Below are 24,789 nucleotides of genomic sequence, written 5' to 3'. Positions count from 1 at the left end.
TAGAACAATCTGACTTTATTGGTGCAAACACTGGGCTCAGGTGAGTGGAACATTCCCAAGTGCTCCAAGGAAGCTGTCCAAGGTGAAGGGATGCACACAGCCAGCAGCCTTCTCACTTCTAGTGCCGTGTTCCCCTTACAGAGTTCAGTCTTCGTGGATGTTGAAGAGCTTTGCTACTTCATTGAGGTCTTCATGCTCCTCCCCGTCTTTGATGATCTAGAGGAAGGAGAAAGCATTAAATCCTGCACATCCTACAAAAAGTCAGTGCTGCAGGACTGCCACAGCCAATGCCAGAAACTCCTTGGATCTTCTTTGAAGCACCAGACTGAGAGAGCCATAACATGACAGCACTTTCTGCACCCAAATTCACATGGGAATCCTAAATGCATGAGCACCTGCCTACAAGAAACAGCTGGAAAACCAAACTCCCTGTCCCTGTGGGATTTGTTTCTGGGTTTCTTTTTATACCTGGTGTTGTAGTTTTGAATTATTATGTAAATTCTCTCCCCTGCCACTAACTGCCCATGCCAGTAGTTAACAAAAAAGTAGTTAACTGCTGATCACTTGGGTGGGGGCAGGTTCTCTTTTGTTCTTGGGGACTACACACCGCTTGGAGTTGTGTGTGTGTGTGCTGGGCCTGGCTGCTGCCTGCCCTGGACTGCTCCTGGCTGCTGCTGCTGCTGCTGCTGCTGCTGCCTGCCCCAGACTGCTCCTGGCTGCTGCTGCTGCTCCTGGCTGCTGCCTGCCCCGGACTGCTCCTGGCTGCTCTCTGCTGCTGCTGCCTGCCCCGGACTGCTCCTGGCTGCTGCTGCTCCTGGCTGCTGCTGCTCCTGGCTGCTGCTGCTCCTGGCTGCTGCCTGCCCCAGACTGCTCCTGGCTGCTCTCTGCTGCTGCTGCTGCTGCTGCCTGCCCCGGACTGCTCCTGGCTGCTCTCTGCTGCTGCTGCTGCTGCCTGCCCCGGACTGCTCCTGGCTGCTCTCTGCTGCTGCTGCTGCTGCCTGCCCCAGACTGCTCCTGGCTGCTCTCTGCTGCTGCTGCTGCCTGCCCCGGACTGCTCCTGGCTGCTCTCTGCTGCTGCTGCCTGCCCCGGACTGCTCCTGGCTGCTGCTGCTGCTGCCTGCCCCGGACTGCTCCTGGCTGCTCTCTGCTGCTGCTGCTGCCTGCCCCGGACTGCTCCTGGCTGCTCTGCTGCTGCTGCTGCTGCTGCTGCTGCCTGCCCCGGACTGCTCCTGGCTGCTCTCTGCTGCTGCTGCCTGCCCCGGACTGCTCCTGGCTGCTCTCTGCTGCTGCTGCTGCTGCTGCCTGCCCCGGACTGCTCCTGGCTGCTCTCTGCTGCTGCTGCCTGCCCCGGACTGCTCCTGGCTGCTGCTGCTCCTGGCTGCTGCCTGCCCCAGACTGCTCCTGGCTGCTCTCTGCTGCTGCTGCTGCTGCTGCCTGCCCCGGACTGCTCCTGGCTGCTCTCTGCTGCTGCTGCCTGCCCCGGACTGCTCCTGGCTGCTGCTGCTGCTGCTGCCTGCCCCGGACTGCTCCTGGCTGCTCTCTGCTGCTGCTGCCTGCCCCGGACTGCTCCTGGCTGCTCTCTGCTGCTGCTGCCTGCCCCGGACTGCTCCTGGCTGCTCTGCTGCTGCTGCTGCCGTTGCTTTCTTGCATCACGGCCTGCCTGCCCCGGCTGGGGCAGCGACCTGGGAGAGAGAACTTGCAGCTGCTTTTCCAGGACATGCAGAGGTTCGTCACTTCCAGTTTTCCTTCTTCATTTGGGACAAGAGACACAGAGAGAGAGACAGAGTTCATCTGGGAGCTCACCCTGCAGCCAGCCAGGCCGTGACACTGATACTGCCGTAAGTGTAACTTTCCTCCAGGAGGAAACCTGTTGGTTTTGGGGGTTTTTGTTGTTTTTCTTTTTTTCTCTTGTGGTGTTGGGGAAGCAGTTTGCTCTGGTCTGTTTACATATATATATATATATATCAGTTAAGAACAGTTATCCTTCTGTTACAAATATATTTGTAAATCTAACTGTGGAAGTAGTTATGCTAAGGTTTACGGGGTTTAACTGGGCCTGTGGTGAGGTAACTTGAAACAGTAGTGGGGGCCCAGAAACTATTGGGAACTTGCTAGGAACAGCAGGACAATAATTAAAGCGATTAGTGAAGTAAATAGAACCTGAGGAAGAAAACAAACTGTTGCTTAAAGATAAGATTAGAATCAACATATGTAAAAGGTTTGGTGATGGGGGCCTAATTAACCAGAATCCTGTGTTAGACGAGCGTGGTAGATTTTTAACCCTTGGAGACGGATATCAATTGTATACATATAACCTATGTAACTGATTTATGAACGAGACCGTGTGTCTTTGTGCACGTACAACGCTGTAGAAAAAGTATAAAAGCTGTCTTCAAGAATGGCTCGTTGGAATCCTGGCTTAGGACAATAGTCCCCAGGTTTCCCGGGCCCAGCAAATAAAGCACCGCATAAACTGATACTCTGTCGGTTTGTGTTTCTGTGAACGGGCAACAGTTTTCTGGCGCCCAACGTGGGGCTCCGAGGGCTGCTGGGGCGGTTCGCGTCCTGATCCACTCCAAGCCGGCACCGAGAATTTTCCTCGGGGAGTCATCAGTTCGTGCCCGGCCCCGCGCCCGTCGGACAACTACATAGAGGTGAGCCCGAAGGTGCTTTATTTTGAAAGGGGGGTGGCTTTATTCTGAAAGGGGGTGGTAAGATTGGTTGGTTGGTATTGGAAGCCTGGGCACCGGCCGTAAGACACGTACATAGGAATCGTGCAGGTCCGGTACTTGCCATTCAATAGCGACTAGAATTGGCAAGTTGGGGATATAGGTTGGTGGTTAGTCGCAGCGTCGTACGTGTTTCTGTTATATATGTTGTCATTCAGGAGCTGTGGGATAATGTCTTCTAACGATAAGGATATTCCCGAGGATTCCCCCCTCGGGTGTTTGTTGAAGCACTGGAAAACGGGGAATTTTGAACAACCTATGAAGAAAAAGAACTTGATTGATTACTGTAATCATGTTTGGCCAGAATATAAAACGGGGGGAATGCAATGGCCACGGAATGGTACAATGACTATCATTTAAAAGGAAAAACTGAATGGTTAAAAGAATGTGGTATGCTGGTTTTGGAAACTATTAATAATGAATGTGTGGGTCGTAAAGAGCGAAAGTTGCGCTTTATTGAGCCCCCGGAGGACGATGTGTCGTTGTTGGTCTCCCCTAGTGCACCTCCGTGTCCCTCTCTTGAAAGCCTTAAAATAAGAAAAGACCTCTGCTCCCCCTCTTCAGACGAAGAGTCGGAGCTAGATAATAGGGGTAATGTACAAAGAACCCCATTAGCTGGACGCACACGCCGGGGAAGGCAAAAGGGGAAGGAGGGGGACGTGCGACCTAAATTGACGGCACCTCTACGGGAGGCGGTGGGGGCAGATAGTGAAAGGGTTATAGTTAAGGTCCCGTTTTCACCTAGCGATTTGATGATTTGATGATGGTTGAAGGAATTCGTGATGGTATTCCTAAAACTTTGAATTGGTCAAAGCTATACTCGGTGAGACAGGAGAAGGGGGAATCTCCGTCGGCACTTTTTGGAAAGGTTGAAGGATACTGCTCGAAAATATACTAACTTGGATGTAGAGTCAGAATCTGGTAACTTCAGCTGGCCTTGATATTTATGGGACAATCGCAGGAGGATATTAGGAAGAAGTTGCAAAAGTTGGAAGGGGAGGAAAAGACATTCCTGCGGCCGCTTGATATTAAATTTGGGGGGAAGGAATTTGATCATCAATTTTTATATATGCCGAACAGCCCAGAGTCACTACTTGGAAGAGATTTGCTTTCGGTTTTACAAGCAAGAATAATATTTGATAAGGATAGGGTAAAATTGGAAATACCAGAAGAAAACTTAGCAAAATGTTTATGATTAAGGAAGTAGAACCAGAGACGATACCAGAGGTGATAGAGCAGGCTGTGGCTCCGTGGGTGTGGGAGACGGGATCCCTGGTAAATCAAAAGCGGCTGAGCCGGTAGTAGTAAAACTGAAGGAAGGAGCGCAACCGGTAAGGGTGAAACAATACCCAATAAGGCTTGAAGCAAGAAAGGGAATAGCTCCAATGATTGATCAGTTTGTGAAATTGGGAATATTAAGGGAATGTGAATCAGAATATAATACCCCTATTTTTCCAATAGTGAAGCCAAATGGAAAATACAGACTGGTGCAGGATTTAAGGGCAGTTAACGCAATCACTAAAGATATATATCCTGTGGTAGCTAATCCGTATACGCTGTTAACATCTGTCTCTGAGAAATTTCAGTGGTTTACTGTAATTGACTTGAAAGACGCCTTTTTCTGCATTCCCCTGGCACTTGAGACTCAGCACATCTTTGCATTCGAATGGGAAAATCCAGACACGGGACGGAAGTGCCAACTGGCTTGGACCAGACTGCCTCAAGGATTCAAATGTCACCTACTATATTTGGTAATCAGCTAGCCAAAGAATTGGAAGAATGGAGAACTACCCAGGTAAAAGATTCACCTTTTTCATATATAATTCTACAATACACAGACGATATATTCCTGGGAGCTACAGAACGAGAACTCTGTTGTAAACTGACTATTGATCTATTGAACATGTTGGGGCAAGCGGGATACCGAGTTTCTAGGGAAAAGGCACAGTTGGTAAAACAGAAAGTTATCTACCTGGGTTGTGAAATTTCCCAAGGGGTACTAGATTGGGAACGAACCGCATAAAAGCAATCTGTGACACTCCAGTGCCTCGTAATCACCATGAGTTAAGATCTTTCCTAGGAATGACTGGATGGTGCCGGCTGTGGATCCCTAACTATGGACTAATGGCTAAACCATTGTATGAGGCTGTAAAGAAGCAGGTGTTTACCTGGGAGCCAGCAGAAGAAAAAGCGTTTCAAGAATTGAAACAAGCCCTTAAGGAAGCGCCGGCCTTGGGACTGCCCGACCTGACAAAGGATTTTCAATTATATGTGCATGAGAAACAGCAGCTGGCGTTGGGAGTCCTCACCCAGAAACTGGGGTCGTGGAAGAGGCCGGTGGGGTATTTCTCTAAACAGCTGGACGCAGTGAGTAGTGGTTGGCCGGGGTGCTTGAGGGCGGTAGCAGCTACCGTGATACTGATACAGGAAGCTCGCAAATTGACTTTGGGAAAACATATGACAGTCTATGTGCCCCACATGGTGATTACTGTGTTGGAACAAAAGGGGGGACATTGGCTCTCCTCAAGTCGTATGCTCCAATATCAGGCCCTGCTAAGGGAGCAGGACGATATCGAACTAAAGCTAACCAACCACCTTAACCCGGCAGAATTTTTGATGTCTACTCAGGAGGAAGGGAAATTGGAGCACGACTGTGTCGAAGTGATTGAACAGGTTTACGCTAGTCGCAAGGACTTAAAAGATGAACCATTACCGGACCCTGATTGGGAACTATTCACAGACGGATCCAGCTTTGTGGAAAACGGCACCAGGTATGCTGGATATGCAGTGGTCACCCTGCGACAGATAGTGGAAGCAAAAGCACTACCACCGGGTACCTCAGCGCAAAAAGCTGAAGTTTGGGCTTTGGTGCGAGCTCTAATTTTAAGCCAAGGAAAAAGGGTGAACATTTGGACCGATTCTAAGTATGCCTTTGGAGTAGTGCATGTGCATGGAGCCCTGTGGAAAGAGCGTGGACTGCTTAATTCACAGGGGTCTTCGATAAAACATCGAGAAGAAATCCTCCAGTTGTTGGAAGCTATTTATAAGCCTACCGCAGTAGCAATCATGCATGTTAAAGGGCATCAAAACGATTCGGGGAAAGAAGTTCAAGGTAATCAACAAGCAGACCAGGTGGCGCGCCAGGTTGCCCGGGAAGTATGGGCTCAGATGGCATTATTACCAACCCGGGAAAACCCTGCTGCATCTTATATGGAGACAGTGCCTCATTATTCTCCAGTGGACGAGAAACTTGCACAAATGATGTGTGCACGGAAGAATATCAAAGGATGGTATGTAACCCCTTGTTGGCCAAGTGATACTGCCGGTAAAAATTATGAAGCAGGTGCTTGAAGTGGAACACAATAAGTGCCATTGGGGTGCAGAGGCGTTAGTAAAATTTTTAAGGAAAGAAATATTCTCAAATCAGATGTTAACATTAGCAAAGAGGATCAATGCCATGTGTGCGGTATGTATTAAAAACAATCCAGTGGTAAGGAAACAGGTAAAAATGGGTATAATTAAAGTGGGGCCACAGCCTGGGGATTATTGGCAGGTGGATTTTTCTGAGTTTCCTAAAGCCCAACATTTTAAACATTTGTTGATTTATGTGTGTACCTTTTCAGGATGGCCAGAGGCTTTTCCCTGCAGGACTAATCGGGCAAAGGAGGTGGTTAAAACGTTGTTAAAGGAGATTATTCCGAGGTTTGGAGTGCCTTTAGGAATTTCATCAGATAGGGGACCCCACTTTGTGGCTGGGATTGTTCAGGATCTTTCTAGAGTTTTGGGAATTTCCTGGGATTTACATACCCCTTGGAGGCCTCAGTCTAGCGGACAGGTAGAACGGAGGAATCAAACATTGAAAAATCAAATTACAAAAATTTGCCAAGAAGCAGAAATCCAATGGCCGCAGGCATTGCCTTTAGCTCTGCTAAGAATCAGAATTAAATCCAGGGAAAGGGTGGGAGTTAGCCCATATGAGATTTTGTATGGGAAACCCTATCATGCTGCTACATATCAGGGGGACCCTCATTTAACTGGGGATCAAATGTTGCTTAATTATGTTTTGGCTCTGAATAAAACTCTTACAGCAATCAGAGGGACGTTGCAGTGGAATCGACCTTTACCCCTGGAGAATCCAGCACACGATATTCTTCCGGGTGACCAGGTGAATGTGCGAAAGTGGTCTGAGGAGCCGTTGAAGGAGAGATGGGATGGACCTCACCAAGTGATTATGACTACATATACCGCCGTCAAGGTTCAAGGGATCGACAACTGGATCCATTACACCAGGGTGAAAAAGGTTCCTCTGAAATGGACAGTAGAACCACTGTCACCCACCCGATTAATATTGCGAAGTCAGCCCTGATATTATGGTGGTGGATTGTTCCAGTGGGAGGGGTGGTAACGGTTGAAGTTCCAAGATCTTATGTAACTGTACGTGAAGGGAACGCTGTCAATCTAACTTGTTTATTTATTTGCGACCAGAGAGTTGGTTTCCGAGAAATTAAAGCTAGATGGAAGGCTCGATGGGATGGGGCCGATGACGATCAAGAATTGACTTCAAAAGTGACTTGGGATGAAAGGATGCGAAGGGGCATTTCTATCATGCATATACCGAAAGCTACAAAAATGTGGACGGGACACTATACATGTACAATAACAGTTCAAAGTAGTAGGGACCAGGGAAATGTAGAGTTATGGGTGATAGGTTCCTCTGATCAGGAACCTGTCACTGACTCCCCGAATTCAGGGGTAGGTTGGGAAAAGGAATATGGACATCGTGAAAACTTAGTGATAGGTCTAATTAGAGATTTTGGTTTGATACAAAATGTATCTCAGATTACCGCCTGTTTACCTATGCCCCGGACTGCAAGTGATCCTATTCCGTGGGGGATAATCCCCGTAACTGTTATGCCATTATCAGGCAAGAATTTTTCATGGACATGTCATAAAGTATTTGGAAAAGTACCTCAACCAGAATCGAAAGGGGCTGATATATGTTTGACTAAACGGGTAATGACAGAAACAGAGTGCAAAAGGAAACCTACGTATTATGTATGGCTAAGGGACACAGGTAGATGTTATATCGAACCCCCTTTTGATGAACCCTGTGATCACGCCCGTACTGGGGCACCACGACAAAATATAAAATGGGAAAAACAATATACTATAGAATGCTGGAATGTTACTCATGATGTTGATATCTGGAAAAAAATGGAAAACTACTTGGGGTTCTAGTATCTCGGAGCATTATAGCTATATTGGCAAGGTGCAGTGGTGTATACAGTGGACGGGAACAGAAGATCAGTCACACCTAAAGGTTTTTACCACTGAAACCTCTTCCAGGTATTTTCATACGCAGCTAGAAGAATGGAATTGTACCCAAGTATTTACATGCGACACTCCAGAGGATCAGATAGGACTTGTTCCCGTAAAAAAAATGGTATTGAAGTGGGGATGTGAGTGTAGAAGATATAAACATTATATTACTATAGAACAGGAAGAGAAGGCTGTTAATTGTAAATACTCAGCTGTACATAGCCCGGGAAATTTAGTATGGGTACTAGGACACGGGCAGTGGACAACTCACTTGCCCTTAGATGGACTGATTACACAAATTACTTTAGGAATTCCTACATTATGCCCTTTTTGGAAGGAATCAAAATTAACTAAGGAAGAAAAACAACTACGAAGTAGACGAAGTGTGGATCAGGATTTGCAGGACTTAGGATTAGATAAAGAAGGTTGGCATGAACCCTCAGGGGGAGTTAAATTTGGGTGGGCTCTAGAATCTTTGTTTGCACCAGTTGCCTCCTATCGGAATAGGGAGATGTTGTATAAATTAATGGGTCAAACTGAAAGATTGGCAGCGGTAACCAGGAAAGGATTCAAAGCTACAAATATCCAGTTGCAGGCTACTTCTAGGATGACTTTACAGAATAGAATGGCTTTGGACATGATACTTCTCAAAGAACACGGTGTTTGTGGGTATTTGCATGGTAGAAATGAGCACTGCTGTATACACATCCCAAATGTTACTCAAGATGTCGAGAATGACATTCGTCAATTGGGACAAATCGAAAATAAGGTACGTGAGGTAAAAGAAGAAGCAGAACATAACTGGATTGGACAAATCTTTAGTTCCCTAGGAATCCAGGTCTCTGGTTGGCTCTCCTCGATTATACAGTATGCAATATCAATCGTAATAATTGTTGTGGCAGTTTTAATTGTTTATAAGTGTCTTTTAGGAATGATTCTAAAAGAAAGTCAGCACACACGCCAAGTAATCAAGGCTGTCACTCGGAAAGAAATGATTATACCAGGAGCTTTGAAGCCTAATATGTCAGCTCCTCCGCCCTGTTCGCAACTATTTGAATGATTGAGCATCCTTGCGAAAAAGAAGCTCGAAGGATGCTCAAAAGGGGGGAGTTGTTACAAATATATTTGTAAATCTAACTGTGGAAGTAGTTATGCTAAGGTTTACGGGGTTTAACTGGGCCTGTGGTGAGGTAACTTGAAACAGTAGTGGGGGCCCAGAAACTATTGGGAACTTGCTAGGAACAGCAGGACAATAATTAAAGCGATTAGTGAAGTAAATAGAACCTGAGGAAGAAAACAAACTGTTGCTTAAAGATAAGATTAGAATCAACATATGTAAAAGGTTTGGTGATGGGGGCCTAATTAACCAGAATCCTGTGTTAGACGAGCGTGGTAGATTTTTAACCCTTGGAGACGGATATCAATTGTATACATATAACCTATGTAACTGATTTATGAACGAGACCGTGTGTCTTTGTGCACGTACAACGCTGTAGAAAAAGTATAAAAGCTGTCTTCAAGAATGGCTCGTTGGAATCCTGGCTTAGGACAATAGTCCCCAGGTTTCCCGGGCCCAGCAAATAAAGCACCGCATAAACTGATACTCTGTCGGTTTGTGTTTCTGTGAACGGGCAACACTTCTTGTATTAAAGTTCCTTTTCTTAAATTTGATAAAGAGTGGCGTGATTATTGTGGAGGAGGCCCCTCCCCCGCTGGTGGGTAAACACTTTGGTTTTTCCCCTCAAACCGAGACACCTGGGGAGAACAAGTGTCTTCAAGAAGTGATTCAGCTCTGTGAAGGTGAGCCTGGCACTGTCTCAGAGCCAGGATACCTGGCTTGAACCTGCAGCATTTACACAAGAGAAGAGGCCAAGGACCCTGCACATACCTGGTGCTCGGATTTAGGGGAAAGGCTGCTAAGGGATGGAAGGAAAGGATCTCCCTTCCATGGGGATGGGAAAAGCAACAGGTTTCAACTGCAGAAGATTCAGATTAGGCATCAAAAAATTCTACCATGAGTAGTTTGTTTTGGGAGAGATCACCTTGTGATAGTGTGGGACCACAAACAACGGTTTACTGAATCTTAAGGTGTTAAAACCTGACCTTGGTCTGGCTGAGCCGACCTGGGAGGACCAAGACAGACCACGGGGGTGGAGACACACTAAGCACCTGCTCAAGGCTGTCCCAGCCCTGACTCTGTGGCTGTTTTTGGGACGATGCCATCTGAGACTGATTCAGACACTTGGACATTGGACAAAGCAGCACAAAGATGGGACACTTCACTTCTGCTCCATCACTGTGATTCCAGCCTCTACTTATTACAGGCCTGGAATTTTCAGTGGTGCCATGGCAAGGCTTGGAGCACACACGTCATTTGAGTTATTTCTGTAAAGAGTTTGCACACATGTGCAGAAAAACACAAGGACAGCTCCCCTAATTCACCCAGGACAGAACTCCCACTGGATACTGCCCAGCTCTCCATCAGACAGAGCATCAGCATTTATTTATCCTCACTTTGCACTGGCAGATGGATTTGTCCACAAGGAAATCCCTGCTCTATCAAGCCCCACTGTCCACCAATCCTTGTCCTGCACTGACCTTCCGAGCAATTGGCATCCTGTTGAAGATGTTCCACAACACGATTCCCACCACGACTTTATCCCTGAGGTAGAAAATGACACCTTTGCCATAATCTTCTCCTTGCTTTGGGACTTGAGGTGTTGGTGAAGAGCTTTGAGAGATGTGAACTTCCGAGGCTTCCGCTTCTGTTTCGCTCTCGGATCGAATTCCAGTCCCTAAGGCAGAGACACAAGGTGTCACACACCCAGGGCAGGACATGTGGTGATGAGAACAGACTCAAGAGCAGGTTCTGCAGGAGCCTGAGGTGTTTCCCTCTGAGTTGTGTCCCCCAAAAGTTAAGTTATGTTAAGAAAAGGATGAAACAGGGAGCACAACACCAACAGTTCCCAACTTCCACCCCCAAGAGCCAAGGACAGCAAAGTCTGCTTCCTCCAGGCAGTGAATACAAAACAAATGTGCTTGGATCTAAAGTCTCTGTGGTCCCAAACTGATCATTTTATTCCTGTAGAGATGATCAGGCTTCACTGAAAAGTGTGCATGTCAGTCAGTGAGTTACTTGATGGCTTCCTGGAAGAACGTTGTGTTTTCATCACATTTTAATACCAAACCCAGCCTTTAAGGCTTGGTGTAGTAAGGGAGCAGCAGACTGCTGTCTCCTCGTGCTCTCAGAGGCCTGACTGGCTGTGTGTCTCCACACCAACCCCTGCAGGCTCCCCAGCACACCTGGGCCTTACCTGACTGCTCCGTCGCACTTTTCGGCGTGTCCTTCGCCGTTGCTTTCGCGAAGACTCCAACTGTTGGCAAACTGCTGTCCACGAGGCCAATGGCTTCGTACCCCACGTTGGGGCCCAGATCACTCCTAGGAATGAAGTGGAAAGAGCATGAGTGAGACAAATCCAAGGCAATCTCATCCATCCATCCATCCTCAAATCCTCACTGCCAGTGTGATGTGGGTGATCACAGATGCAGAGTGACTGACACACGGTGTCTGCTCTGCGCACAGAGGTGGAACAGGGAGTCAAGACATGGCAAGTTCAAGGCCATCAGCTTCAGAAAAAAGCTGACCAAAACTCTGAAATCCTTCAGGCCTGGGAGCAGCTTCTGGCAATGGCTGTTATTCACACCAGGCTTGGGAGCATGGACAATTATTTAGTGCATATTTCAGAAGCATTTAAAAACTAAAGAGAAGACTTTGTCCTAACGCCTCCTTGAACTGGGTATCTGGATCTGAACTGGGGTGCTGATAGGAGACAAAGCAGCTGTGGTTTGGGACCTGTAAGTGTTGTCCAGGATGCTGAGGGAACAGAAGCATCACAGTTAGAATCTATCACATAGAACCAGTTTGGATCTATGTACATCACGACCTTCCCAGTCAGAATCCTCCAGCACAGACGGGGGTTGCTGAAAGAACACCAGTAACATGCCAGCTGACCAGAGCAGGGTTCCAGCAGTGATCAGAGCTCAGGAGGGATCATGAAATGGTTTGAGTTGGGAGGGACATGAAAGCTCATCCCATCCCACCCCCTGCCATGGGCAGGGACACCTTCCACCAGCCCAGGATGCTCCAGCCTGGCCTTGGACACTCCCAGGGATGGGGCAGCCACAGCTTCTCTGGGCAACCTGTGCCAGGGCCTGCCCACCCTCACAGGGAAGAATTCCTTCCCAGTATCCCATCTAACCCTTCCCTCTGGCAGTCTGAAGCCATTCCCCTTGTCCTGTCACTCTAGTTCCTAACTGAGTCCCTCTCCAGCTCTCCTGAAGCCCCTTCAGATACTGGAAGGTTGCTATGGGGTCCTGAACATCCTGACAAAGTGCATGAGAAATACTTGCCATTTCCCAGCTTTTCAGCATGGGAGAAGGAAATGTCACTCTGTGGCAAAGCCAGAGTGACACCTGCCAACACACACAGGGCTGCAACTCACAGCCCTCCTTCACCTGCATTTGGTCATGGTCAGGAGCATCCTGAGGAAAAACACACCTGGGAAATGGATGTACTTTAGGATTTTTCCCAACATCAGTGATTCTGTGGCTCCATGTTTCTTGTTTAAAAGTGAACTGAGAAAAGCTCTGGGCCCAGAGCCCAGGTAGGACAGACCAAGAATTCAGGTAAATGACAGCAGGTCACAAATTACTATTTTTGAGGGGATTTCTCTGAGAAAACAAATTATTTTCCCTGTATTTAAAGTCTTGTTGATTTGACCTTGAACTAACAGCCTTTGGAATACTAATTTTCTGTGGAGTTTTCTGTTTCTGTTTTGTTTCATTTTGTTTTAAAAAGAACTTCAGCAAGATAAAACAAAATTGCCCATTTTCTTGGTATCTCTCTCTGGAAAACAACCTTTCAGGTACACCTGGATGCAACAATGCTTTGCTACTAAGCATCACTTCAGCAACACATCTGAAACCAACAGACTGTGCTGGGGAACTTCACATGCTCGTAACAGAAAACCTGCTGCTAAATTCAACCTGTAAATCTACCTGCTCTGAGGAAAGGGCTGCTCTTTATTGCTCCTTGCTCTGCAGACTGGGACTAGGAGAAACTGGATTCCTATAGGAAGGATAAACACTTCAGAGAGGTGAGGGCAAAGCAGTCAATGCTCGAACACCTCCCACACCCTGAGCTCTGGGAACACAAAGCTGTACCAAGCGTTTGCTGAGGTGGTTTCACTTCTCTTGGGAAACAGACACTTCCCAAGGTGTATCTTGCCCGAGCTCCTACAAAGTGGCCAGAGGAACCTCAAAAGAAGGAAGGAATTTTACCAGAACATGGACTGGTGCCAGTAGGGCTTTGCAGCTCCAGTCATGTTTTCTCCAGCCAGTCTCCCGCTCACCACGGCGTGATCGTGGTGCTCCACACGTCTCCGGCCCAGTTTGATGTCGTAGAAACAGGCGGCATCCCCTGCCTTAACAAGAACCACCCCATGAGCACCAAGCACTGACAGCTTCAATTAGTGCCCAAGGAAACATTGGGAAGAGAACAAATGGAGCAAGGAACTGAGTTTTCCTGACAAACCCCAAACACCATCACTACCTCATCCCACTCCCTGGGCTACACAACTCCCAGTTTATCACCATTTTTTCACCAATCTTTGGAAAAATAAGCCAGCATGAAGTACATTTTCCAGAGGAATCAAAGTCCTGACGCCCACCAAGGGACTGTTACGCAAGCAAGTGATCCAGGCTATCTTTAGGTTACCCTAACTCCTCTTACACAGCATAAATATTCCAAACGCCCCGTGGTTACCACGGCAACAAGGCGACTGCAGTGCTTGGCCAGGCTCCGGGCTTGCGCTACAACCACTCTCCTTACTCCTTACTGACTCTTCTTCACCCCATTCACCTCACCCAGGTGCACCAGCCCCACAACCCCGTGTCTGATGCACCAGCACAGCCAGAGAACTGTGCCCACACTCACCACCCAGATGTTGGAGCGTGCCTGCAGCTCCGCATTCACCCGGAACCCCCCAAAGTCCGAGTCCACCTCCAGCCCCGCTGACTTGGCCAATTCCACGTTAGGCTCCAGCCCTACTGCAGCCACAATGTGATCTGTCTCCACCTGTTTGGGAGTTCATAATTAGGATCTTAATTGTCTCCATGCCCCTGCCAGCTTTACCCACTCCCTGCTTTCCCAGTTACCTTCCGACCATCCTTCAGTTTAATCACCAGCCGGTTGCCGGAGACAGAGACGGACTTGACCACAGCGTTGGGCAGGACATTGACCCCCTCTGGAAGCAAGCATAGGACACCTCAGTGCCTGCTCAGGGGTGGACAGATCCCACCTGGAGCAGGCGGTTGGCACAGACAGATTCCAGGTGAGGAACCAAGACAGAGATCCCCTGAGCTGTGCCAGCTTGGAGGGAAGCACAAGGAGAAACGCAGCTAGAAAGTCTGGAAAAGCTGCTTAAACAACAATCCAAAGTACATGTCTCATCTGATGACAAGGTCACATGCAACAGAATTCCCCAAAACAGGTGTTCAGGAACTAAGGGCACTCAAATTACCTATTGCTGTGTTACAGCCAGACCCAGAGGTCCGCCAGGGCAGCTTCCAAAAAAGGAAGGAACTCAGACCTATGGGTTATCAGGCCCCACAATCCACATCCCAGTGGTATTCCTCCTCCCTCTATCCCACTCCACTTCCCAATGCACAAGAATATTCTGCACTTAATGCAGCAAATGGAAAAAGGTGTTTTGGATCTTACTGGTTTTAGGAGCTAAACACTACAGCCTGGCCTGACCCAGGTGTGTGCATGGGCACAGGGACCCTTCCAGGCAGGAACAGCCACAGAGAAAGTCTCGCTGGCATCAGCAAGCCTGTTAGCTCAGCTTCCCAGAGGAACTGCCGAGAAGCCAGGGATTCATGGCAGCTCTGTGCTGCACCTGGGCCACCTTGCAGGGCCCAGCCCTCCTGAGGCTTCAGGCATGGAACAGAGCTAGGTGGCACCAGGAAGAGCTGCACGGCAGCCACCGTCCCAAACCCGCTGCTATGCAGCTTCACCTCTTCTGACTTTCTCTGTGGTCCAGTTGCTCAGGTATTCAGGCAGGACTTTGCCCATATTGCCATTCTCTGGAAACAGCTGGATCACTTCCAGGCCTCGAGTTCGTGCTGGAAGGGAAGCACAGAGCAGTGGCATAAAGAGATATAGGGACACACATCCTTTACTTTACACAAGGAGTTTAACAGAAGTTTCCAAATCCGGGAGTTCTGGCTCCCAGACTGTCACAAGGAGTGACAAAGTGACTATTTCACATACACCTGCAAACTCTAAATAACAAATTTTTAGGTGAAACACTTGGTATTTTGGAGAAAGCTTAGAAAAATTACCATAAAGACACTCCTCACACATTGACAGTCAGAATCCAGCTGTTCACCACATCTTTGAAATCACAGAATGCTTTGGGTCGGAAGGATCTAAAGATGATCCAGTTCCAACCCCAAAATCCTAGTTTGAGGGTGGCTTTGAGCACAGAGAAGAAATGTGACGTTTTAGAGGGTAATTTTGCAGCATGCACTGGCCTGCAGAGCTCCCACCTCTGTGGGCAGGGGCTGCTGGGCAGCTAATGAGGGAGAAACTGGGAAAATCCTGGCCATGCCACACATGCATTCAGTTTCCCTCAGGCAGACACAGAGTCTGTGCATAAGCTGAGCAGCTGGGGATGAAAAGAAGTTTCTAACACCAGGATACTTCCTCAGTGTCTGTCACAGCTGAGGACACGCACCCACCTCTCCTCCCCAGAGCACAGGCCAGCTCACTGCCAAGGAAACCACCACCAATAATCGTGATGGACTTGACTTCTCTTGAAATCTTCTCCAGGCTTCGGAAGTCCTCGATCTGAAAGAACATTTACCCCCTTTTCAAATCCTCTCTAACAGGAAAGGTAGCAGAAGGTATTTGTCTCAAATTTCTCCCTTTAAAATAAGAATTACTCCCTTCCCAGCTTGGAAAAGGAGATGTGTTGCTCCTTCCTCCAGTTTGCCTGTTGCACAGAAAAACCTCCCTGGATTCCTTATGTCTGTGCAAGCTTTTCCCTGACCAGGAAATCTCAAATTCCTGCATTTTCCCTTAAATTTCAAGGACAATTACAAAAAACCTTCTAAATTCAGATGTCCCACAGCACAACCAGTACGACAGGATGCAACAGCTCACATCATCCATCCTTCTCTTCCCAGTTAAGCAGACCACACCTCAGGGGAATTCCAGCACAGAACAGAAGATTCCCATATACCTTCTTATTCCTGATTAATTCCCTGAACTAAACTAAGGAGAAGGTTACATTTTCAAGAAAAGTGGAGTCTGCCAACAAGAAGTAATTCTATAGCAAACCTCACAAGATCATCCTCCATGGCTTTTATTCACTTTAGAAGGTCTAACAAATTCATATAGGAAGGAAACTTAAAAACCAAAACCTAATAACCCCCAATTCCACATATTATGACAGATCTCAGGCCTGAGGCCAGCAGGTGAGTGGTTGAGTGGACTCTACCCTGGTTTCCTGCCTGGGAAAAGGAATAAACCACCAATGCACTCCTGGGCACCAGCTGAGGGAAGCAGTGCCAAGGCAAGGCTGTGCTGGCCAGAGCAGAAGAGTTTAAAAGCTGGAAACAGTGGTGGTGGCTCTGATTTATTCAGTCTCACCCCAGGACTGGCAGCACCCAGAGATTACCTTTCGGAAGAGCGTCAGCCTTTTCTGTACGTCCTTTCCTGCTCTTTCGATAGCAGGCAGGTTCCTTGGCGTTCCCCCTGAGGACAAGAAGGGAGAGAAGAGAGATCAATGACCCCAGGGCCATGGCACTGGTTATCCAGGCAGTGCAAATCTGTCTTGTATCTCAGCTGTGCTTTCCAAACTGTTTCAGTATGCTCCATCCCTGTTGCTGCCTGTGTTTTTAACATGCAAGACCTGTGTGAGCAGCAGGTGACCCAACACACACTCCCTGCCCCACTGCCTGGAGACAGCCAGTGCCACTTGAACTGCTCTAGAACTGTTGGGGCTGATGCTGCAGCAGTGCCCTGCGCCAGCAAGAGCTGCTGGTTCTGCTTGCTGCTGCCACACAGGCAGGATTTGAAGAGGTTGGTCTGTACAGGAGCTCCTTCAATGAGTTTCCAGGGAAGTCACTTTTCCTCCTTCCCAGTCTTCACAGAGCAAAATTCTGGATGTCCCAGAAAAGCTGAATGATGCAAGGCAGGTGCAAAACCGAACAGCATGGCTGGCTGCATGACTGTCCACGTGACTGCTCTACCAAGGGTTTAACACTGCAGAAACTTGTCAGAGAGAACCATATAGATTGAGTTGGAAGGGACCTTAAAGCACATCCAGTTCCATCCTCTGCCATGGACAGGGACACCTTCCACCAGCCCAGGTTGCTCCAAGCCCTGTCCAGCCTGGCCTTGGACACTCCCAGGGATGGGGCACCCACAGCTTCTCTGGGCACCCTGTGCCAGGGCCTCACCCTCACAGGGAAGAATTCCCTCCCAATATTCCACCTAAGCCTGCCCTCTGGCACTGGGAAGCCATTCCCCCTTGTCCTGTCACTCCAGACCCTTCTCTAAAGTCCCTCTCCAGCTCTCCTGGAGCACCTTTAGGCACTGGAAGAGTCTTTAAGGTCTCCCCAAGCCTTCTCTTCTCCAGGCTGAACACCTCCAGACCTCCAGCCTGTATCCACAAGGGAAGTGCTCTAGAGAATTTATCCCCAGCTAAATGCCACTGAAATAAAAAAAAAACCAACCAAGAATAAGAGAAAAAACTCCAAGACTTACCAGTGGCAATGAGACACTTGTCATAGGATATCTGGGTCCCATCATTGAGCTTCACTGTGTTCCCTCTCACATCCATATGTACAACCTGCAGGATTAACCAAGCCAAGCTCAAGTTGCCATGCACTGTTGCTGTTGGAGTTAAACTGTATGGACTACTGATCAGAGATGCAAACTTGGAATTAACATTCTCTCTCCTGTAAGTTTAGGGGTAAGAGGTGGGAAGGGACATGACTGGAATGGGAATTGAGACAACTTCCATGGGAGTCACCATAGCTCAGGTTGATCTTCCCAAGATCTGAGTCTGAAATGGGCTCAGAAAAAGTGCAGCTCAGCAGGAAGAGGAGTCACTGACATCTCACCTTAGCAACATACAAAAAAACTGAGGATATGAATATATTAGAGGGCTCACCATAAATTCTCGACCTCCTGCTGTTTCTGCACATTTCTCCTGCTCATCACCCACTCCCTGGATCACCGTGCTCACCTCACCCTCCACCTGGCACAGCCCAGTTACCATTTGTCACACTTTGTCTCTAAGCTCCACATATTCTTGTCCTATGCCCAGACCCCAGGCATATACTTCTCTCTTCTTCATTATCTTCCCTCAGCTCAGTGGTATTCCTCTTGGCTTCTCCCATTTTCCAACTTCACTTAAGACTAGCATAATCTCTTCTCCATCACACCTGTCCCAAACCTGCGCACATCCCTCTCCCCAGCCAACCCCACCCTGCACCTCCAGGGGTTCAGTACCAGCTTGGAGCCCAGGCTCTGCTTGGCAAAAGCTGTGGGAACAACAGCCAGTGCTGTACCCACCTTCTTGCCACACAGAACTGCCACTCCACCATTTTCCACAGAAGGCAGGTCCTGGACAGGCACGTAGAATGACGGCGGCTGGAAATAGATACTGAGAAAAGCTCCATTATCAAATGGGTTCCACTTCCTCTGGGATACCAGAGATCCAGCTAATCAGCAATTCCAATGAGACAAAGACCATTCTAGGCATCCATAACAAGCTCCACAATTCTTATTTATCTATTCTTAAGAATTAGAGTCTTTGTAATGTTTAGGTTCAAATGTTTGGATCACAGAATCATTGAACTGGTCCGACTGGAAAAGACCTTTAAGATCATCAAGTCCAATCATCAAGTAAGGCTTAATCACAGAAGTCACAATAATCAAATGTGATCCAGCGTCCCTGGAGCTCTATTCTAACCTGTGGAACTCCACCTTTGTTAGCTTATTTCACAGGATTCCTATGGTGAGACATGTCTAAGGGAACCACAGCAATGTTCAAGAGGTATCAAGTACTAAGTGGACTCAGGTGGGAAGCAGAACTCAACCCCTGCCAGGACCAACACACCTTCCCCCAATGCTCCACGGGCTTGTGGTTCTCCCCAAGAACAGTCTGATCACTGAACACTCCCATTCAGCCTTTCCACCTGCAGTGCCACATACCTCCTCTCCTTGCCATTCCACTGCTTGAACCGCAAAGTCTCTGTCACATCAGGATCATCGGAAAACCACAGTTCTTTGGAAAGAGGTGGACGCATGTAGGGCAGGGCAGGGTCTTCAGACACAATCAGCACCTTTAATTGGCCAGGAAACACATCAGTTGGAGCAATGGCAGGCAAATGGCAACACATACAGAGGCTCCAGAGCAAGCAGAGGTTCAGCTGTGGAGCAGGACAGCTCTTACCCGGGCTCCGGGGTCACGGGCCCGGATGGATCTGGCAGCAGCAAAAGCAGCAGTTCCTCCACCAATGAGAAGAAAAGGGACGTGGGATGGGACCTTGGAGTGAGCACCTGGAGCTGCAGGGGACAGAGGGGACACCTTACTGCAAATACACAGGGACATGGTCCAGCCCCAGGGCACACTGGATGTCACCAAGGGCCTTCCACATCCTGACTTCCTTTGGCAAATTGTCCAACAAATACGTGCCACCCCAGTACCCTTCCCAAGAACCACAATGATGCTTCCCCCAAAGCTGGCTCCCTGCAGAAACCAGTCAGGTTTCAGCAAATTGGCTTTTCTAAGCAGGACCAAAACTCTGCACTGGCCAACCAGGGAGCAGTTTATAACAAAGGGACATTCCTGAAAAGGCTGAGGCACGTTTTGCTGTAATTGTATTAAAGGAGACTAGTTTTGAGTTCTTGCAGAAGGCACCTCCTCCCACAGGCAGGTCCTGTTCCCAAGCAACCTGAAGTTAAACGATATGCAGGAACAAACCAGGTGGTTAAATATTAGCACCAGGCACCTGCTGTGCCCCAAGGAGCAGCACCTGCCCTTGAAAGAGAAGACATGGCTTAATTCAGTGAAACACAGACTATCAATGGTAGTGCAGTTTGGGAGCTGCAGTTCAGGCCTGACTCCAGGATGAACAGGCTCTCCACTATCCAGGAAAAGAGGCCCTTTGGAATCACAGTGTCCTTGTCAGACTGCACAAAAGGTAAACCCCAAAAGCAGGGCTCACTCTTCTCTCTTTTTATCACAGAAGGAGTTAGCAGCAGAAATCAGCCCCAGGAGACACCCTATTTAATCCTCAGGTTGTCTGTAAAATAGCCTGGTTCTGGGTCATGGAGAGCCAGCACCATCTTCTGTGCTGGGAAGTCACAGAAGGGTTTGGGTTGGGAGCAACCTTAAAGCTCATCCAGTTCCACCCTCCTGCCATGGGCAGGGACACCTTCCAGTAGACTATGTTGTCCTAAGCTCCATCCAACCTGGCCCTGAATGGGAATTCCCAAACAACAGCACCAAGAAGTGACAATGCTGTGAAGACACATCTGTGATTCCAGAGGGGCTCTGTTCCATTTGTTTTAGAGGCCTCAAGCTCATGGGGAACAGAGCCAACCCCAGAACCAACAGGCTGGTACCCACCAGAGGGAGAGGCTTCCTCGTCTTGGGATCGTGTAGTTATGGACGAGATCCGGCTGGTGAACCGCTCTTTGTTCTCCTTCAGTGTTTTGTACACCTGGAGACAGACAGGAGGTACTGACCTTGTACACCTTACAGCTCCAAGGCACCACCCTGCTGCTACCCCTGACAGGCTTTTGGCCATCCTGCTTTGAGTGAAAACACCCAGACCAAAATACACCTCACTGGACAAGACACCCATTGAGACTGTGCCCAGCAAATGCCCTGCTCTGTGCCCAGTGTGAGGAGCCTTGGGTGTCTCCTGCTTCCAGAGGCAATGGACCTTCCTGTGGGTGTTTGGCTGCACACCTGGTCCAAGAGAAACCAGTTCCGATGAAGGAAATGAAGCCAAACCAACCCCAAGACCATGTGCAAACTGGGCCGTGACAGAAAGGGAAGGTGAATCCAAGGAAAAAGCATCTCTTGGCTTCCAGAGCCCAGAGGAGCTGGGCAGAGTCAACAACCTGAGTGGCTTTCTCCAGGCCAGGTGTTACAGGCATGGTGGTGGCAGTGGTGACACCCCTGACATTGGCAGTGCCTTCAGCCACAGCAGCAGGGCTGCTCCAGGTAACAGCCCTTGGACGTGGAATCTCTTCCAGCTGAATGCTGACCTGTTCATTTGACTGGGAAACTCAGGAGAGAGCAGGAGCAGACGCTGCCTGTACAGTTTAATGGTACAGACAAGGAGGGAACACCTTTTACATCATGTTAACCTCCAACAAAAACTGGTAATGCAGAGGAGCTGGGCACTGGGAGTGCTGGGAACAGGTCAGGGGCCAGTGTTTGTCCTCATGGGTAACAAATTAGAGGGAAGCAAACTTTTTTTATAAGACAAAACCCAGCCTTGCTAATAATCTCTATCACATGCACAACATCAAATTTCATTTGCCAATCCCCACAGGTTGGTGTTTTATAGCAAATAGTCTCAAATAAAAATGGGGGAATTTAATGTCAGGCACAAAAAAAGAGCATGGGCAGACAAAGGCCTCTCCAGGAAACTGGAGTAATGTCAGAAATATCAGAAACAAGAATCTCTCAGTGTTGAAAAGAATTAAGATAAAGGTATTTTTAAAGCTTTTTGCTTAAACACAGAAAAGCCAAAGTTAACAAACCAGGAAGGTTTTAAGTGAGTCCAAAGGGCAGCATACTGCAAATTAAACCTATCCCCAGGAAAAACCCCTATTATGTACAAGCAAAACATCAGATGAGGCTTTCAGGACAAATATTTCCAACAGGACAATGTCAACTTCTTTCTAGTCAGAAACACAACTGTACTTTGCCAGGTCACAGGGTGATATTTTAGTGCTCTTCCCGAAAGAAATCATTACACTGGACAAGTTTTCTTCCCTTCCCTCGGACACACTTATATTCAGTTATTATTTCCTTTTCTCCATGTCAACATTACTGACATCAGGATGGGTATATTAATTAATTAATTTGTGTCTTTCTGATGGTTACAAATCAAAGATGGCCAGTTTGGTTTAGATTTACTTAAAGTGGAAGGGTTAATTCTACGGCAGATTTCCCCACTAAGACCTGCACTGCTTGACAACATCAAATTTATAACCTTAAATTATTTGGCAGCGTCCCTCGAAAATTAAATACCTGAGGCCAGGGAGCACAAAGAGGATTTAAAGTAAAGGGTAACTTGGTGGGAGGTACAGACAGGTGCCCTCCCCTCCACCCTCCCACCCAAGAAACACGTTTATGGAGGTGTCTTACATAAACTCCTGTCCCAGTGACTGTTCCTCCCACTATTAAGTATAACAAGAGGTTGCTGCCAGCTTTGCCAGGAACACCTGGAGACGTCAGGGATCTAGAAGGGCATCTTAGCGGATGGCATTGCAAAACTGCAGGTGAAGACAGGCAAAGGAAGAGAAGAAGAAAAGAGCTGAATATTAGGAAGGATTCTTGACTAAACAGGTCTCGGGAAAAGCAGAGTGTGCTTTGCAATTTCAGCTACCTTGTCTGCCAAAAAAGGGCAGCAGGCCACAGAAAAGAATTAAATTTAAAGGAGAGAGGAAAAGATTTTTCCTCCATGCAATGTTTTACATTTTTTTTCTTTTCTCCCAGGAGTTTCATTAGGAGAAAATCAGGATTTGGAAATTTTAATGAATATGATCCTCCAAGAGAAAGAACTTGGAAACGCAGATTTGTTTGATTGGAACTTGGGATTCATCCACTCCCAGGCAATGCTCCTACTCTTCAGCTCTCTGGGAATGTCAGTTGTGCTGAAAACCTTTATTCTTGTCATGTAGGACATAAATGCTCACCAGCTGGGGGTTGATTTAGTAGACTTACACAAGTTAAACAAATGTTCTGAACTGAGATTTGACAAGGAATGGTTTGCTTTGGTATCAAATCCCATACAAGAGAACAGACAGAGCTGTGGTTGGTCATAAAGAAAACAACAATTAGTGCCTTTAAGGTAAAAAAACCCTAATAGGTAACTGAAATTACAGTTAAAAACAAGTAATCACAAGAAGTTAATTTCCAGTTAGCTCCCCTTGAAGTTTTCTGAAGGAGGAAACAGAGGTAAAGCTGCAGAGATCAAAGGCTGAGTAAGAAGAGCTGGCATACAGCAAACGCTCGACAGGAGAGATGGATTGCAGCCTCTTCCCAAGGCACCACCTTTCTACTTACATAGGCACCTGCTCCTAAGGTGGACAAGCCCACAATTAGGACAAAAACCGAATTACTGCCTTTTTCCCCGGGCACGCCTGTGCCAGCCACTTGTCTGCTCAGCTGCAGGTCTGGGGGCACATTCCAGCGCTGCAACAATGTGCCTGAGGAACACAATTCATTGGAGAGAACAACACAGAGACACTGTCAGCACAATGGGAAATTCAGAGACTTCAGTCATTTCTGAACCCAAACAAGCTCCTTGCTTGGAAAACCTGGCACCACATCTGAGCAACCGCAGGGTATTTTCCTGTGCCACAAGGTGCTCCAGGCAGCTGGATATGAAAACATCTGTAGGATCAAGGAGTGACTGAGCTAATTAATAGCAGGAGCCTCTCCAGGCAGCTGGAAAGGCTGCCTGCAGCTGGAGCCTGCGGGAGCACAGACCCACAGACCCTTCTCCGGGCCGCCCCTGGCCGAGGATGCACCTGGAGCCAGCGGGGACCGAAGTGACCTCTCCAGGTGAGCGGCAGGGATGGCCGCACCAGGACAAACCCACTCCAGCACAAACCCACATCAGGACAAACCCACGCCAGGACAAAATGCCCTCTGCCTCATTCCCCCAGGTTCAGCCACCAGCAGCAATTCTGCTGGCGAATCCAGGGCATCCTCGGCGGCGATGAGCAGATCCAGGTGGAGCAGCTCGCAAGGAGGACAAGGAGCAGCGTTTGATCTCCCCATCGCCTCCTGCCCTGCCCCGAGCGCTGCTCCCGGGAGAGCTTTGAGATCTCCCATCGCCGCCTCCCACGACGGACACCGAACCCGCCTCACCGCCGCCCGAACGCGCTTATTTGTGACCGAAAAACCCGCGGCAAAACTGCAACCACCCGAACGGCGGCCAAGGTGCCACCCGCGGGTCACCCACGGGGTGTCCCCGAGCGCAGTTCTCGCTCCCGCCGCTCCCGGGGCAGGGATCCCGCACCCTCCCGGCGCTCCCGCGGCGTGACCTGAGGGCGCGGCGCCCTCGGGCAGCCGGGGCCGGGGCCACCCCGGGCCCCCGCGCGGGATGGAGCGGCGGCGACGGCGATGGAATCTCCCGCAATCCCCCCGTCCCCCGACAGGGCCGACACTGACCCGCCTGGGCGATGGCACCTCTCGCATCCCCCCGTCCCATCCCAACCCCGATAGTGCCCGCACTGACCCGCCTGGGCCTGTCCCCGCGGCGGAGGGCGCAGGGCGCGCGCCAGAGTCCCGCGGCACAGGAACATGTCGCCGGTCGCTCTGTCGCGGCCCCGCCGGCCCGGAAAGGAAAGAAACGGAATGGAACGGAACGGACCGGCCCCGCCTCCCGCCGCCTCTTCCTTCTCCTCCTC

The 24,789-nt window shown here is 48.7% G+C and overlaps 1 protein-coding gene across 5 annotated transcripts; it reads right to left on the bottom strand.

Moving 5' to 3' along the window:
- On the bottom strand, positions 1-24,765 carry AIFM1 (apoptosis inducing factor mitochondria associated 1). Of its 5 annotated transcripts, none has more exons than XM_071569783.1 (16): positions 24,618-24,765; positions 23,438-23,580; positions 20,759-20,852; positions 19,580-19,692; positions 19,339-19,469; positions 18,697-18,787; positions 17,884-17,968; positions 16,793-16,869; positions 15,852-15,960; positions 15,126-15,233; positions 14,265-14,353; positions 14,044-14,184; positions 13,389-13,531; positions 11,363-11,487; positions 10,647-10,843; positions 1-216 (listed from the first exon to the last, which is right to left on the bottom strand). In XM_071569783.1, the coding sequence occupies exons 1-16, from the start codon at positions 24,682-24,684 to the stop codon at positions 145-147; spliced, it is 1,785 nt and encodes a 594-aa protein (XP_071425884.1). In that variant the 5' UTR covers positions 24,685-24,765; the 3' UTR covers positions 1-144. The 5 variants fall into 5 exon arrangements, with proteins under 5 accessions (XP_071425884.1, XP_071425885.1, XP_071425882.1 ...); XM_071569784.1 differs by lacking the exon at positions 23,438-23,580 and adding an exon at positions 22,517-22,644; XM_071569781.1 differs by lacking the exon at positions 1-216 and adding an exon at positions 2,677-2,985.
- Positions 24,766-24,789: the final 24 nt, after the last annotated feature.

Source organism: Pithys albifrons, chromosome 14 (assembly GCF_047495875.1).
Source record: "Pithys albifrons albifrons isolate INPA30051 chromosome 14, PitAlb_v1, whole genome shotgun sequence".
Taxonomy (NCBI): domain Eukaryota; kingdom Metazoa; phylum Chordata; class Aves; order Passeriformes; family Thamnophilidae; genus Pithys; species Pithys albifrons.
This window is presented reverse-complemented; position numbering and strand designations above follow the sequence as displayed.